Source organism: Cololabis saira, chromosome 9 (assembly GCF_033807715.1).
Source record: "Cololabis saira isolate AMF1-May2022 chromosome 9, fColSai1.1, whole genome shotgun sequence".
NCBI lineage: Eukaryota > Metazoa > Chordata > Actinopteri > Beloniformes > Belonidae > Cololabis > Cololabis saira.
The window spans coordinates 33793748-33810637 of NC_084595.1; the positions used below are offsets into that span (position 1 = coordinate 33793748).

General features: G+C 39.2%; 1 protein-coding gene across 5 annotated transcripts in view; it reads right to left on the reverse strand.

Annotated features, from left to right (window-relative positions):
- Nucleotides 1-16890, reverse strand: part of pde4d (phosphodiesterase 4D, cAMP-specific) — a 155052-nt gene that overhangs the window by 29288 nt on the left and 108874 nt on the right. For 2 of the 5 annotated variants that reach the window (XM_061729335.1, XM_061729336.1), the window contains exon 1: nt 4779-5314. The exons of the other annotated variants lie outside the window; for them this stretch is intronic. In XM_061729335.1, coding sequence (XP_061585319.1) covers nt 4779-4858 — 80 coding nt within the window. In that variant the 5' untranslated portion in view covers nt 4859-5314. Of the gene's footprint in view, nt 1-4778; nt 5315-16890 lie in introns of those variants that run through there. 5 annotated transcript variants of the gene reach the window in all.

Sequence of the window (16890 nt, forward strand, 5' to 3'; positions counted from 1 at the left end):
AGTAGCAGAAAAAAGGAAGAAAAACATCAACCCTCTACGACTATGTTGTGAGAATAAACAAAGGCTCGAGAAAAACTACTGTTGAAAGCACACACACACACATAGGTTAATTAGACATTAACACACATGTTTTTGTGCAGACTTTTAGCAAAATAGTCTGCACAGGGCCGAAAGTGCTGGCACACATAAGCCACATAAGGTAAAAGAAAAATAAGACAGGATACGACTGTTACAGGACCCCCAACATCACGCAAGTTTCAGCTTTAGCCATAAATGTCAGCAAGCGGATGTGAAGAGACGAAGACAAGTGCCCGCAATGAGTCTGAAAGGCATGAAAAAAAGATTGTATCAAGAAAAAGTGATTGCAAAAAGAACACACAGCTGCAAGGGCACAGAGATAGGTGACTGGTGGCTGCTGTGGTATCACATTGCATTGCACTGCTGGGTCACATACATGCCAAAGGACAAAGCACAGCTTTCTTATACTCTTCCCCTCTGCCTCTATCTATTCATTGTTGTCCATCCAGCTCCTTGTTATATCTCTTGCCCCCCTCCCACAAAAAAAAAAAAAAAATAGATCTCTGGGGCACAATTAAAACTTCACAAAAGTTGACGTGACAGCGATATGTGAAAGAGTTAGAGGACAGGCATCTTTGATAAATAATCAGCTCAGTTGAAGCATTGAGGCTCTGTTTTAAACAGTCATTCAGAGTTAGTGGAAACAGACAATGTCCACCAAAACCAGACACATTAAGTTACATAAACATCCAAAAATGTGGTGTTTGAAGTTCAATAACAACTCAAACTGGGACACAACTGAGTCCATATTTAGAGAAAAATATGGACTCAGTTGTATCTTAAAAGACCTCCAGTGTCAGTTGTGTTTACAAACTGTGGATTAATGTGAATCAGAACAGAGCTGCACACGAAGGCAGACAGAGGGAAGACGACACTTGATTTATTTTGGAACGCTGGAAGGACAGAGAGCAGAGCAGACAGAGGAGGACAGATGAAGAGAAACATATCGAAGCTTCACCCGATCTCTCAAAAAACAAGGAAAAGAAAACGCTGTGGTTTTACTATAATTCAGCTTTTGTAAACATTTCAAACAGGCCTGCTACATGGAAACAGTGACCCAGCACCGCGCTGTCGTGCAGTCTGTCGTCATGTTGCGTTTTGGCATTCTGTCAAAAAGTTCATTTATGTTCATGGGTCATGGCTCACATGAGTGATGTCATGCACCAGACCCCACAGGGTAAGGCATGTTGCCCTTTCACAATTTTTGACCACTGATTAACTTCTAGAAATGCAGACAAACTTTTCATTTATGCAGTCTTTACAGTAATTGAGTATGGCTTCAAAAGCTGCAAGGCTGCACAAATGTTTGTGCAAATATTCAAAGATATGCATAAGTGACCCTGAAGTGTCTGGCAGTCTTATCAAAGCAAAACACATCATGTAAGAAAGCAGCTGAAGGCAACACAGTCTCACCGCCTCTTGGCAAGAGTTATCTTCAACTCAAACGATATTACCTCATGACTTATGTTGAATTTTAACGTTGTTTTTGGATATTCGGAAGCCATCCTAACTGGTCCGATTATGATTTTTTAAACTATGCACTAATCTATTTTCTACTAGTAAAACATTGTTCAGTCATGTTGTACTTTTTCCCTTCTTACTTTGAAAAAACCTTCCAATCCCCCTTTTTTAACATTAAAATAGCTGTTCTTCCTTCACCATGACAAGCACGACGGAGAGATAATAAAAAAGACAAGAACTAAAACAAAGCATATCAGAAAGCGGGTAAAAAAAACTGTAACAGTGTGATACATGTAAATCTACTCTGGCTCAAAAAAAGAAAAAGAAAAAGAAAGAGAAATGAGAAATGCAAGCAAAAATGTAAAATAACACCCAGTTCTAGATATGAATAATGTTGCTCAGATCAGAAAATAACTTTTTAATTGTTACTTAACAAAAAACCAAAAGCACTATTTGTTTTATAAAGTTTGAAGAATTCGCCATTTAACTGTAATCAACTTTCATAGAATCTGTCAATTTTTTGTGGAAGTTTAACTAAAGAAAATCGACCTATTTTGTCAACAGACTTTAGATTTATATACATTTGAGAATATGAGCATAATATTTTGCTCTGCCTCGTAGCAGATATGTCAGAGAACCTCATGTTGTCAATCCCTCTGTCGAATATGTTCCTGTACTTGAGAAATCCAGACAAAATGTACACAATTCAGGTGGTGGATACACACAGAGCAGGGTTAAAAACCGCAACAAGGCCAGTACTTAAAGGGCAGTGCGGTCAAGCAGATAAGTTACTGAAAACTCGCCAACAACGATGACACTTTTCCCCTCTATCTACACCACAGACATACAGACCCTGCTGCACTTTCACAGGAGCTGACAAACCTCTACAAATACAAACGTAGACACAACATGGAATTTAAACATGCCAGGTGGCAATTGTCAAATGTTTCATTGCTACACCAGTCAAAAACTGGTGATTTTTTGAGAATTTGCACAATTTGATGGAAAATGTCAGAGTTGATCAAATTTGTTGGCGTTAATTTGACTTCATCTTATGAGAGAGATGTAGAATTTAAACCTTAAAGACACACAAAAGTCCAAGTAAGCATGAAAGTAAAGGTAGATTTCATTTAGCCAATTCACAGTATTTTGTGTCTTCTTTTTTTGCTCTCTTTCCTTCATTCTGGTCCAGTCTGTTAGGTATAAGTAATGTGAACCCTCAACATTAGTCGTGACATTGCTTTACCACCTGCTTTCACTGCACCATTGACAAAACTCAGCCAATCATGACACATACAAGGAGATTACCAAGGAAATGTGGCGTCTTGTGGTTAAAACAGAGCCAATCCTGCTCCAATATAAATGGGAGGTGTATTTAACTATAAGCCTATTTTTGGGCTTATTCATCATCTTAGAACTGGACTATTAAAGGTCAAGTCTGGATAATATGTTAGATAACAGTGTCAGGCCCAATGAAAGGCCAGACATGTAACCTTCAACATTTACACTCGGGCTGTCAGATATGTCTAGCTGGGGACTGACAAAGGCCAGATGCAAAAACTAAAGTCCCCCCCCCCCGCCCCTCGATTTACAAGTGAGGAAAAAACACTAGAGTGTAGAGAGTCTCCTTTCTAAAACCCAAGCCAGGTTTGCTCATCTAACGCCTTGTGGGATACCAATAGTCCTACATACACAAGCATGCGTCTGCACGCTTGAGTGAAGATGTGTCTGTCTGAATTTGTTCAGGCCAGGGGGAGGGAGGGGGGGGGGGGGGGGGGGGGTGGGGGGGGGGGGTGGGCATGTCTCACACCCACAACACGTCATTGTCTTAGACAGCTACGCACAGACAGACGCACATGGGGATTTGTGCAGTCGACACACCGGCCTGCAAGCATTCATTCAAACATATGGACACATAAGCTGCTGCAGCTTACAAACACTTGCACAGATAGTCGACCTGGGAGTTTATTGTACTTGCAAGAACCGCAGATTTAAACAGTTATCAATTCAGAACCTGCAGGTGATTAAAAAAAAAAAAAAAAAATCAGCTGTATATATCAGCTGTAGATCTCACAGAGCCCAGAGGCAACTATAATGAAAGACAATACAATGATATCATTTAATAAAGTAAGCCATCATAAGAGCGATAAATAACAGCAGAAAGGAGAGCAGGACAGACGGAGGAGGCGCGATGCATCGTCCAGCTGAGCACTGCTTCTGACAGCCATTCAAGAAGACGGCTCACGCCAACCAAACCCTGCCAGATTCTCAGCCTTCAACAAGGAGGAAAACACATTCTGCAGTCAGCCGCGATAGGAAAATCAGTTATGTGTGCACTTACTGTGGATTTCTAGACATTACCTACTTCTTGTGCACACATGTCTGACACCTGTTCTCCTCTGAGAAACTAAAACCTAATTACTGAATACTTATGTCATGTAACTGTCATTTCCTGCAAGGAATAGTTGATGAGAACACAGATGATGTTGGTCAAGGCTCATTTTACAAGCGTTGTCCAAAGTAATTTACGCCTCACTCCGAAAGTAAGAATAAGGGAAAACTTTGACTATTAACCTCCAATAGTCAAGCTATAGGGCAGTTTCTCATTACTAAATTAGTGCTGACAGGCAAAGACAAGCTGAAACAAGAGAAGTAAGGCGGCAGGAGGGGGAGGGGAAGGCAAGTTGTGCCCCCGGCGATGCATTCTGCATCCTGAGTTCAGCTTTAGCCACACACTCACAGGAGAATGCATGTTTTTCAATGAATGATCGCTTTGCTGTTTCACAACTTTGTGTTTCACCTGTTGAGAGGACAGTGAGTAAAACCACCAGGATTACTACACGTCATGTAAATCTGATAAGGAGTAACATACGGTAAGAAATGACAAAGGCTACTATTCAATCTTCTGACGTCAGAACCAGCAGTGCCGACAAAGAAAACAGTCATAAAACTCTCACCGACTGATGTTTTAAGTGAACCACCAAGGAAAATGGGTTTAAAGCGGAGAAATGGGAACGAGACAAGTGCTAAAAGAATCATAGACACACTGTAAATCAGAACAACTAAAACTAAAACAAACAAACAAACGCACACAAAAAGAGTTTGGACTGAACCGGTGAGACAGAGGAAAAGAATGTCAGAAAGCAACAAACAGGCAGATGCAGAATGATAGAGCAATGCACAACAATGCAACTGGAAATGAAATGTTGCCAGCAGGACAAAGTTTCGTGTCTCTTTACCATATTCCCTCTGCGTTCTTCAATGAGCTGGTGGAGCGTGACCGTGGCTTAAGAATGATACTCATCATCTGATTTTTCATCCCAAATCCAGACTGACAACATACGTGTGGTCCAGGCACACATAAAGCCGCACAGAGGAGCCCCCGGCCAGTCTCTGCTGAGATCTGATGATAGTCCTCGCTGGTGTGGGATGACTCGAAACCAAGCGTCCTTCCACACACTCCGGTCTTCCCACAGTCCGTCTCAACAGTGTTCAATGGTTTGACAGTAGGTGGTTTGTTTGCCCTCTCTCCCGCTCACTTGCACTTATCTTTTCATGCCAGAGCAGCATGTGATCTACCCCAAGCCTAATCTAGCCATGCACTCACGCTGGAACACTTTCTCACTCCGCTTCTCTCTCTCTCAAGTCCCTGTATTTCATTCTTCCTCTTCCCTCAACTGGTGGAAACAAGACCTTCACGCTCTCCCCCTGCTCCTATCTCTGTGTCCCGTGTTCTTTTTATGACATCGGTCCCTGTGTTTGAGTAACAGTCGCACCTTCCCTGAGCTGCTGCTTAAGTATGCCCGAGTGGGAGGGGTTGTTTTGGTAGTAGTAACTCTTTAAAGGGCGGGACTTATATACGTGAGCAATTCCCTCATGTGTCAGTCACTTGGTTACCACGGTAACCTAAAACCAACAGCTACACATTCCAATACTCTGGAGGACTGGGTTAGGGTTCATTGTGTAAATAGGTTATTGTGTGAATTGTCTAAAGCTAAAGTAATTTGTAACTTGTGAATAAAAATAAATCAGTCATTGTGTTGCCTCATTTTCCCAAGGTTCCTTGTTTTTTTTTTTACCAAGTATATTTGTATAATTCATGTATTAGTTTGTAATGTATATATTCTGTAGATCATAAAATGAGTGTAGGACAAAACCCATTTCAAGTGTTAAGTATTTTGGAGGAAACCAGTAAGAATGTATATGACTCCGGATCTTTATGATATGTTTCTTTTATTTTATTTTTCTTCAGAAGCAATTCAAAAATCAATGTAGTGGATTGGATTCATCACCTTGTTAAAAGACTGTGAGGTAATCTTGGATCCAGTGGTACTGCTAGTGCTAGTAGTGAAGGCCTATAGGAGCTAAAATTAGTTCTCTCACAGGCGGACAGGTGTCTTACATGTCTGGCCTGTCATTCACCGTGTTGGCCTTGTTTGTAAACTGTCAGAGGGAAATTGGAAAAAATCAAGCAGAAATAACCCACAAGAATGGAGAAAGATCTGGTCGAAGTATACTATGCATCATTTTAGCCTTCATCAGCAGTGCAACTGGCTACAGATGCAATCGCTACAGAGTCCAAGAAGGCCGTGGCAAAAATAAGAAAAGCGCAAACATTTGCTTTAATGTCACAAAAGAAAGAAGGTAGACTGAAAGAAAGCCACATGTCATTGTTTTGGGGATCTCAGATGACCTGAAATGCACATTTCCAAAGACACATGATCAAACCTATGCTCAAGAGCTACACAGAAAGACAGGCAACAAATGACTTCATGTCCACAGCCAGCACACAAAGTCGTTGAGCTTCTGCCGATTTAAAATTCCATGGTTAAACAAGAAAGAGCCTAATAGATTACATTTCTGATGCCTTTCTCCTTGACTGACATCTCATCCACATCAGCTCACATTTCACACTAGCAGTGCAGATGACTATACGTCCATATTGTCAGATAATTTCGACATGTCTTATTATGTTGAAGATTACTTTATACACTCAAAGTGGTGTAAAATAATCTGAACAGGCAAATCTAATGGTTTCAGTGAAGCATGAGAGTGATGGTGTTTACTGTATGTGTGGTCAAAGAGGTGAAACTAATCCTATTACCATGGTCTGCACATTCCACACACAGAAAGAACAATGGAAAATCTCTGGAGAAACTCAAAGTCTCTCATCTACACTGGACACCCGTGAACCCCTGATGAAAAAAACTACAGATAATATCACTATACCATTGTGAATATTATACAATTCCTCTTCTGATCACACTTAACATTTATGCTATTATATTTAGGGGTCCATAAAACCGGTCTTCAAGAAACTGCCCCTCTAAATCAAAGGTTTTCCCGGTCATTACCTACTACTGTGTCTTAGTGCGAGAAACGACCTGCGTTTCAGAGGAATCCGACGGATTCATTAAACGAGTGAATATGTTTTCACTCAACCGGGATTTATATTGAAGCTAAACTAGTATCAGCCCCCAGGGAGCAGAGGTTAATCTCTGTAAAAATCAAGTCTAATTCAATACGTTAACAAATGTGTAACTCTCCCTATGATGTGGACGATCAAGACCTTGCTCTTGTAGCAAATTTTGTTTTCAATAAAGAAAAAAATAATAATTGTCTGGGTCTTTTAAACGTCAGTAATAAAAAATAATAATAATGAAAGTCTGTCACCTGAGTCTACCATCTTTATGAACAGAGGCTGCATTAAAGTTTAGGGTAGCAGGTATTAGTTAAATTGCAAGCTCAAAACTTTACATTAGTAGTGATAAATGCTATTATCTCCATCTGGTATGACTGAGACTTAAAGACATTTAAACAAATAAAATTAAAACCATATCCTTATGCTCTACAAGCTACACACACTGCTGCCACCTAGTGTTAAAAACAGTGAAATGAATTGAGTGAACACAGTAATTGATAAAACTATTGATTTCTTTCTTTACTTTTCTTTTTTTCTAAAGGTCCTCCTACATGAACCAGGTTCACTATCAATGCAAAGAAACACATCCATTAAATTCTGGTATAAACAGCACTTAACCAGGGAGCAGGGAGTACAGCACAGATGGCTGGTGAACAGTATTGACAAGTCTCTCTTCATATCTATATGCATACAACTGTCCCCACTTATTACTACTGCATCTTAACCCTATAGAGGCACACAAACACATGGCTGAAATCCATGGTTATGTGCACACTCTCAGGCACACACACATAAAGAACACAAACGGGAACAAGCGCGTCAGATAACAGCACTTATTATGGCTGTGGAATATGTGTTACTCAGAGAAATGCAAAAGAAAAATGGACCTAACAAGGTTTTTAAATTTCAGGTTAAGCCTTAATGGACAGAGAGTGCTCTGATGACGAGCTTGCCCTCTGCTCATTAGTGTACGCACCTGATGACCTGAATCGCTCCGTGTTTCAGATGATGACTTGGTGGTACCTGCTTATTAGACATTTGGCTTGCTCTTAGTGGTGTTTCGTTGAAAGGACAGGAGAGTAGCTTTTTGTCAACGAACATGCACATAACTACAATTAGACACACTTCAGGCCAACACTATAGGTTTGCCAGAGCAAACAGCTGAACCAGTGTGCTCTAATGACAAAACCAGCCACCAAGCAACGAGCGTTTACACAACACTCAGCTGTGAGCGCAGCCCCAGTTCTGTGCTGTTCGGGTGGAACTATTTATCAGCTAATGTCCTGATAAGAAAGAACACACACACTTTGTGTACATTAATCCAGGCCGCACAAATACATAAATCCAAACACATGCACATCATGCAGTCAGAGTATACACAAACGATAAGAAAAAGCGTCTTTTAAACTTGACTCATAGTCAACGTTGCCACTTTTTCGAGTTATTATTTACTAATTTATGTCATCTAAACCAGTCAGATGGAAGCAAGGGTTGGATGTAAATACAGAGCAAGATGTATTAAGATTGCATGTGAAATAAAATAAACATCAGGTCCATTCCCTGATGCATCCTCCCAAAAATAATTTCAGAGAAGAGTCATACCCTCTCCTGGCACGAGGTTTGATGTCGATGGGCTTGTTAGTAGCATAGGGTGAGCCATTGGAGCAGGCGTGGCGGTAGCGAGCTATCTTCTCCAAAGATAGATAATCCGAGTTCACTGGCAAACTCATTTTATGACGAGAATAAATGTTATTAGATGGAGAGACGAGGCTGATGAGGGCTACCTCGGTGTGAAGGAGGAAGGTGAGGAGGGAAAGAGAGGAGAGGGCTCCAGATGGGTGTGACTTAAAAAGAAAAAGAAAAATATGAGGGGAGAGAGCGAGAGAGCAAGAGAGATATGCAGACGAGGGAGGAGCAAAGTGCAGAGGTAGAGCAAACTAATTTAGCTGTACTCCAACACAACCACAGAGTCATTATTGATAGCCAAAGGAGTCACATGCAGACATGTACCAACAATGTAGATTTGCTGCAAAGTTTCATGAGCCTCATACATATACAATGGACCTCGATATCATGTCATGCTTTTTGATGAAAGAGGAATAGTGTGTGATGGGAAAAATAAAAGTGTGATATAGCAGAATATGATGTCAATTACATCAAAACTTAGATTCGTTATGAATATTGCTCACAGCATAAGTAATGCTGAGATAATGTGCATCCCCATATTGCATGGCTTTGTCATGCAACCCCTTTAATACAATAATCCTGGTGTACTGCAGTGATTGGAAATGCCAAATGTTCTGGTGATCACCACACAAAAGGCTGACACAGAAATACACTATCAAATAAGAGACACAACATTTTCATAACTTTGGTCTTGATCTATTTTTTAAAACCATATTAAGCCTGTTATTGATAGCAGTTAACCAAGTTTTCTCTCAACTAAAAGCTCAAATTTTGATCCAAATGTGTGGGAAGACAAAGCAAATTGAAAAGTAGGAATGATCATATACATACATACATACAGATATGTGCATACATGCACTGTTACATAAAGTTGTATACATATATATATATATATATATATATATATATATATATATATATATATATATATATATATATATATATATATATACACACACCTCTTATTATTATGAAGTTATTGTAAATAAAAAACTTTATGGGCAACAGTGTAAATACTATTGTGTTTATACATGAATAAATTAATTCAGAAGTAGTGTTATGAGAAGTATTAATAAAGTTTTTACAATTGAAAACATAGAAAAACAATATGTAACTCAAAAATGCTTGTTACAAAAATCAACAGTAAGAAGCAGAAAAGCATGCAACTATACAAACATTTCTGCAGAAGACTGCAGAACTACTTCATGTCTAAAAGAGCCATTCATTATATATATATATATATATATATATATATATATATATATATATATATATATATATATATATATATATATATATATATATATATATATATATATATATATAAAATATATATATATATATAAAAATAAATAATTTTATTAAATGTAAAAAAAAAAGTAAAAGCCATGTCAGCCCTCGGCTGAGTAATTGCTAGTGTTCAACATCAGAGGGCAGCAGAGTGCAAAACATGACCAACACTGCAAAACCAAATGGGTTTGCATTGATCATATAAATGAATGATTTCCATTGTTTCAATAACAATTTTGGCAGAAAAAATACCACCTTAAATTTTTTTCTCAGCTAGGCGCAAAACATCTGTCACAAGGATATCCTTGGTTTAATTGGCATGCACATTTTTATTTTAAAAGATTTTATTAGTGATAAACATTGGGATGTTGTGCTCTGGATATCCGGCAGGGGACAGTCTACTCTGTAGGGAAAACACAGGTGCAGGTGGGTGACAGCACAGCCATCAGCAGCACAAACACACCGGGTGGCAAATCTCTTCAGAGTTACGGCTTCTGCTCAGCTCTGACAGAAGCAAGCAGCATGTGACAACAGCTCCTGGGTGGACAGGGAGGCTGTCAGAGTCACAGATGCACTGGAAGACAAAAATAGTCCTCTCTATTGTGCTGAACATCTGAACACATCAGCATACCATGAACACACAAAAACATACTCTACAACATGTGGAATACACACAGGAGGATCATTCCTCAAACACTATATACATGTAGGCTTTTGTTTCTCTTGCAGATGATTACAAGTAAGACTGTCTGTATTGCAAGCCACTGTTTGTCAAACTGCTGGGTTGGCTGCACACCGTCAGTGCCAGCGACGTGCTGTGACAGCACGCCAGGCGGCTGTCGTCACCCAGAGTCCCTGAGGCTCAGAAGCATAAAAGCAGAACCACTGTAACTGAATGCAAAAACATGCTTGTACAAGATGCATCCATTTTTCAATTGTATCATATGACTGAGATTGTCTTTTTGCTTTCATTTAAAATGCCACACATTATAATTTAAAGAGATTCAGATATGTTTGGTATCCATAAAGTTACACAATAAAACTATGATCCAGCCACCCATCATCCAAGATGAACTAACAGCTGGTCAGTGATGTGCCTGGTATAAAGAGAAGCTAGGTTTCGGCTTTCTTAGGATAGAGAAAGGCTCGCAGCTGTAAAGAAGTGCGGTCATATTATTTTTGACTTAAGAAATATGCATAGAATTGGAGGTTTTTATCCATGGTAAAAATCCTATGCTAAAATCTATCTTGGAAGAAAAACGGATATAAAAGATCTCGAAAACAGCTCTTGAGCTCTTTAAAAATTGACAGAAGAAGTGGGAAACTGTTGTGTGGTCTCACAGCTAGAAATTTGACATTTTCACAAGTTGGCATTGACATTCTGTTGTCTGACTTAAAGAGGAGAGGGGACCTTCTGCAATGTTTTGGGGTGCATCCGGAGGAAAAGGGCGCGAGTAAGTCGTGCATCACAGAAGGCATTATTAACGCTGAAGGATAACTGCTGTACAGGTTTTGAGCCAACATGCTGCCATACACACATCTTTTTCACTGAACATACATGACTCCTGCTGCTAATCTGAGCAGCCTGCAGTCCACACCTGTCACTTCCCACAAAGATTTCACTCACTATGCAGCTGAAATCCTACATCAAGCAAAACTGCTTCATCTTTTGATTTCAAATCCACGGCAGTTGGTTACCTTAGTTACTCAATGCACAAAAAAGAGAGGTGAGACAAATTGGTATGGATACCCTTATTAAAATTAGGAAAAAATTGCTAGGTATGTCCAAACTTGTTGTATTATATGTATCAAATTAAAATGAACTAAAATAAATGGGTGTATTACAATTAGTGTGATCTGTTGTTATTAATATTTTACACATCATAGCTTTTTACAACCATGTCGATAAAAGCAGATGTTGTGTTTTGTATTGTGTGCACCAATTCCCTTTGAAGGCCTGGAGGTTGATTAAGAAAAAAAAAAGGTTGGAATGATGTGGTTCTATAGTTGGCACTCTGTCACATAGCTTTGTCCAGAGCACCGTGAGGGACAGGCAAGACCATTTGCTTTGTACCCATCTGTCGCATTCTTACAGCTGATTTGTCAGTCAGGAGAGCACCTACATTTTAATTTGTTTAATTTTAGAAAAAAGACAAGCGTTTCTGCATGATGACAGGTCTCTCGCAAGCGTCTGCTGCAGATAAGCAGCAACCTACACTATTATGATTCATGTTTTTGTTTTTATATCCAAGTATGTAAGTCAACAAAAGTAATGTGATTAAGAGCCAATAATGGAGAGGTAATTGAAATTCATACAGCACTGTGTGAGGTTGAAAGGCTACTGCTCTTAGCTGGTCGTGTTACTTCAAGAAGGGCTGCTGTTAAGTGTGTCAATGAGCAATTCCTTTGCCTCAGCTACACTCAAGCTTCCAGCCTGCCTTCAGTGTCTGCTGCTAAATTCATGTTTATAATGTGGTTGCTATAGTGACCTGGCAGAATACAAAAGGGACAGGTAGGTCCTAACAACCAATCAGCCCTCGGTTGCTAAGGACATGGTGGCAGATTGTGTTTTGGGAGATTGAGAATGACGGGGTGAAGAAAGACATAAAGAGAGTGAGGTCATAATAAACTCACGGCCTTCAAAATCAGTACTGATTATACGGAATCCCTAATCGAAGTGATCAACTGAAACACTGGCACTGAAGCGTGTGACTGTGGTTCAGACCAAGAAATTAGTTATTAAAAGCAGCCACTTAATACTTCACAGCAGCCGTGCACAACACTATTTATACATCAAGCTGACTCACTGGCTAGAGAGAGGATTTCAGCTTGTTTGTCTCAGACTCACTTGAGCACAAAGGGGAATTAAAAAAGAAAAAAAAAACACTAAATGAGGGGAAAGTGTAGAGAAGGGTGAAAGCTGTATGAAACAAAATAAAAAAGGCACTGCCTATGTGTCCTCCAAGTGCATGTGCATTACCCTGCACATGCTGATAAGCAGCAGTGTCAGTGAGGAGAGGTGGAGTATGTCCTGACATGTTGAAGAGTGATGCTGTAGTATGTACATGTATGTGAGAACTAGGGGTGGGCAAAAATATCAATATGGCAATATATCGCGATACTTTTCCAGCTGATTCAATATCGATATTCAAAATTTGAATATCGATTTTTTTTATTTTTATTTATTTTTTTAAGATTTTTTATCCCCGATTTTTTTCCCATTATATCACCAGTGCTCCTACCTAAGTGACAGTCCTGGGCATTGTCACTCTCTACCAACCCTGGGAGGGCCCTGCACTGAGCTCAGGTTTTATTTCACGTTTTATTTCATTTTATAATTTATTTTTTATATAACACAATTGCCTGTCCTTAAAAAATGAAAAATAATGGACAGAGGTTTATTTATTTATGGATTTATATCTATACTGACTGATCACTGTGCCTGTCCTTGGTTTTAGTACCCATCTTTCTTGTGTTTATTATCATTTGCCACATAATAAAAGCAACCTCATACTAAATTTAATGTTAATTTCATATGATGTAAATAATATGAAAAACATATACAAATATGTTGTAACTTTAGCTTGTATAGTTATAATAAAACATTGTTTTGACTCAGTTTGTCCCATGAATTGTCACTATAATCTGATGAACGTGCAACTCGGATTTTAAGATCCATCACTATCATCTGATGTACATATATACAACTTGGATTTTAAGATGTGTAATGCATTTTTAAATTTTTCGGTGAACTATGTAGAATATAATAATCGGGATATCGCATAATCGGGATATCGCAATGTGTATCGTATCGTGGCTCAAGTATCGTGATGTGTATCGTATCGTGAGGTCCTTCCCAATACCCACCCCTAGTGAGAACCTTGTACTGAGATCAGCATGGGGAAATCTGTGACAGGCAAATTCTGACAGCAAAGACCTCAGACTAACTTTGATTTTCTGTTTCTGTCCAGAAACACGGGGAGCCAGAGCCTGACGATAATTTTCTTTTTCTCATCAGTTAATCAGTCTATAAAATTTCACAACAATTGAAGGTGATTTCCTTTAAGTCTTCCACTCAATCACTGACAAAACCCACAGTCCTCTACTGTCTTGTCATACTGAACACAAAAGCATCTTCCATGCACTTAAAAAAAAGAAAGATTTGTGTTGGGAGGTTGAAATACACCGGGGACCATGAAAAGAAAAGAAATAGCAATTTGCTTGCTGGCATGATGCTGTTAAAATGCAAGCAGGGGTTTGAATAACCTGCCGTCACACATTCAACTTGGAGAAATTCACATGGACCACTGACTCAAACGTAAACAAAAGAAGCGGTTTCACATTCAGGCATACTGTAAGCCAGTTCTAGTTCTATAATCTTAAAAAAAAAGGGCTCAAACCTTAGTTTGTGGGAATTTCCTTTCAAAAACTGATGCAAGTTTAACTCGTTTTATATAATTTATATAGTTTTCAATAAATCACAGCACTGATTTTGTTTGTACACATTTTGCGTTAAAAGAGAGGCATTCGCTTACAATAAAAGCAAAAGGTTGAGCTCTTAAATCGTGTTTTTGGTGTCTTTCATGTTTGTGTCAAATTTAGAAGTTCAGAAAACCTCAGAAAGGTTTTAGTGAAAAACGTTTAGTTTTTTTTTTAGAAAGCTTTCTCCGTACTTTGTTTGGCTCAGCGGAACAACACCCATATGACATTTGCTGTCATTGTTTATCTGTGTGTGCACTTTTTCAGCAGAGTGCCGGTATGCACTGAGAGCACATACTGAGTGATAATATCAAGATAGGGGTTCTGATCTGCTGATAATTCAACACCATACGGTAAGCTCTTAGTTATTGACATCACAGACATTATTTTGGCTGACAACCTGAGATTATGCTTGTGTGTTTTTGAAATGGACACAATGATAGACTGATGAATGGATGGATGAATAAAGGGATGCAGACACCCAAGGACTTCACAGTCTGCTTGATAGGCTTTCACATATCACACATTTGCACGCAGATCCCGCTCAAGCAAATGGTGAGGTTAAGAGGTTTAAATTGGCAGCAGTCCCGGTGATGTCAGAGTAATCCTTGAATAAAACCCTGATGACATCACTGCATCGTTGAGTGTGTGAAAGCAGCATATGGCCACATATTTACAAGTGTGAAAGGGAAGCCCTGCCGCCATGGGCCAAGGATGCCCTCAGCAGGTAATCCAGATTAGGTTGTTGAAAACACACTCAGGGAACACCAGCGTCACAGCGGCCATCTTAATTGTAATGTGGCCTCATATGCAGTTTATTAAGTAACCTCCTATGCAAAGACCTTTAAACTCCATATGAAGAGGAAAGGTATATACTGCAGGGGCTGCACAATTTAAAGTCCTTCAGGGGTAGTTCATAAATACCACGCACTGACTCTACATTTTTCTTTGATTTTATGTACTTTATTAATTTGTATGTCCTGTTGTAATGTAAAGCAACTATCTTGTGACTGACTGTTGAATTGTTCTCCAACAAAGCTATATAATCGAATTAAGTATTTGGACAACAAAGTTATATAAAGTTGCCTGGCTTTCATATTTTACAAGTAAATTTGTCCTCAGGGACTTTACTGCACAGCAGTGTGTGGACTAGTGAGCAGCATAAGCTATTCAAATGAGTAATGACAAAACAAATAGGCAAACAAATGCACAACCTTTTCCCAGTTTGTGGGGAACACATTATTAGAATATAAAAAGATACAGTGAACACATGCTCATAGTGGACCATACAAGGGTGAAATGACCTGGTCTGATGACAAGGATTTCAAGGTTTAAATTTAGCATCACAGCATGCACAGTATGAATCCCACTGAGCAGCATGGGAGCTGCTTGCAGCTCGCTAAGGTTTGACTTGCAGTTTGCACAACAGTAAACAAGCTCTTCATGCAGCACAGATCCACACATTGTCAGTGAAGGCTACAAACACAGGGTTTATACCCCAATAATAGCTTATACACCTCATTAATGTTTTTATCACATTCACCCACAATGTTGATGTTCGCCAGACTAGCATCAAGATTAGTTACGGTGCTTAAAGACTTCAAACACGCCACAGCATGCAGCACTTTTTATGTTTTCATTCAGGCTGTTGCCGAGTTTCTAAATATATGCAAATTAAGTAGATGGGAAGAGACAGTTTCAAATCTGGCAAGACTGCTCGCAGGGTTTTTAGTTAATCTACTCTAGGATCTAATGGCAGTGTAGCACAGAGATACTCTACATGGAAATGTGGCCGATGAGGACAATTAAAATTCGGAGCTGCCGCAATCAGGGAGGAAAAGTGAATAAGGAGACAGATTTCAAGTAGATAAAAAAAAAAAGTTATGAGAAAAGAAAAAGGGATTATTTATTATCACACTAAAGATTTAACCTTTGCTTTTAACCTGCTTCAAAAGAGAGTTGGTTAGATTTCAATATATGAACCCCTTAACATATGTGGATCTGCTAAAAAAAAAAAAAGAGGAGGAGGACGAATGATTCTTCTCCTCAGAAATCCAGAGATTTGCTAGTTTTTGCTTAATTCAATGCTAAAAAAACCCCAAGGAACCCCCATGTCCTGAACCCTATACCAATATATTTGGGAAGACAGGAAATCTGACATTTACATATGAGAAAAGACAAAACCTTGTTGAAGATGAGCAGCAAAAGGAGGTTAAATACTTGCTACAAGTGCTAAATTAGGTGGATAATAAGTGCAGGTGTTCAGCACTGTCACAAATTTACAACTCATTCAGGTACTGCTGAGAGCTGAGAGCACATTTTTCAGCACCTGCAACGTGAGAGTTCGTCTTATCGGATGGATGAGACGAGCAATAGTCGCCGTTGTGCAAGCGGGGTGTTTCCACTATGGAAGCTCACTCGTGCCAGCAAAGGAAGGCAAATTATGCAGACTAAACATTGGTTATAAAAAGAAG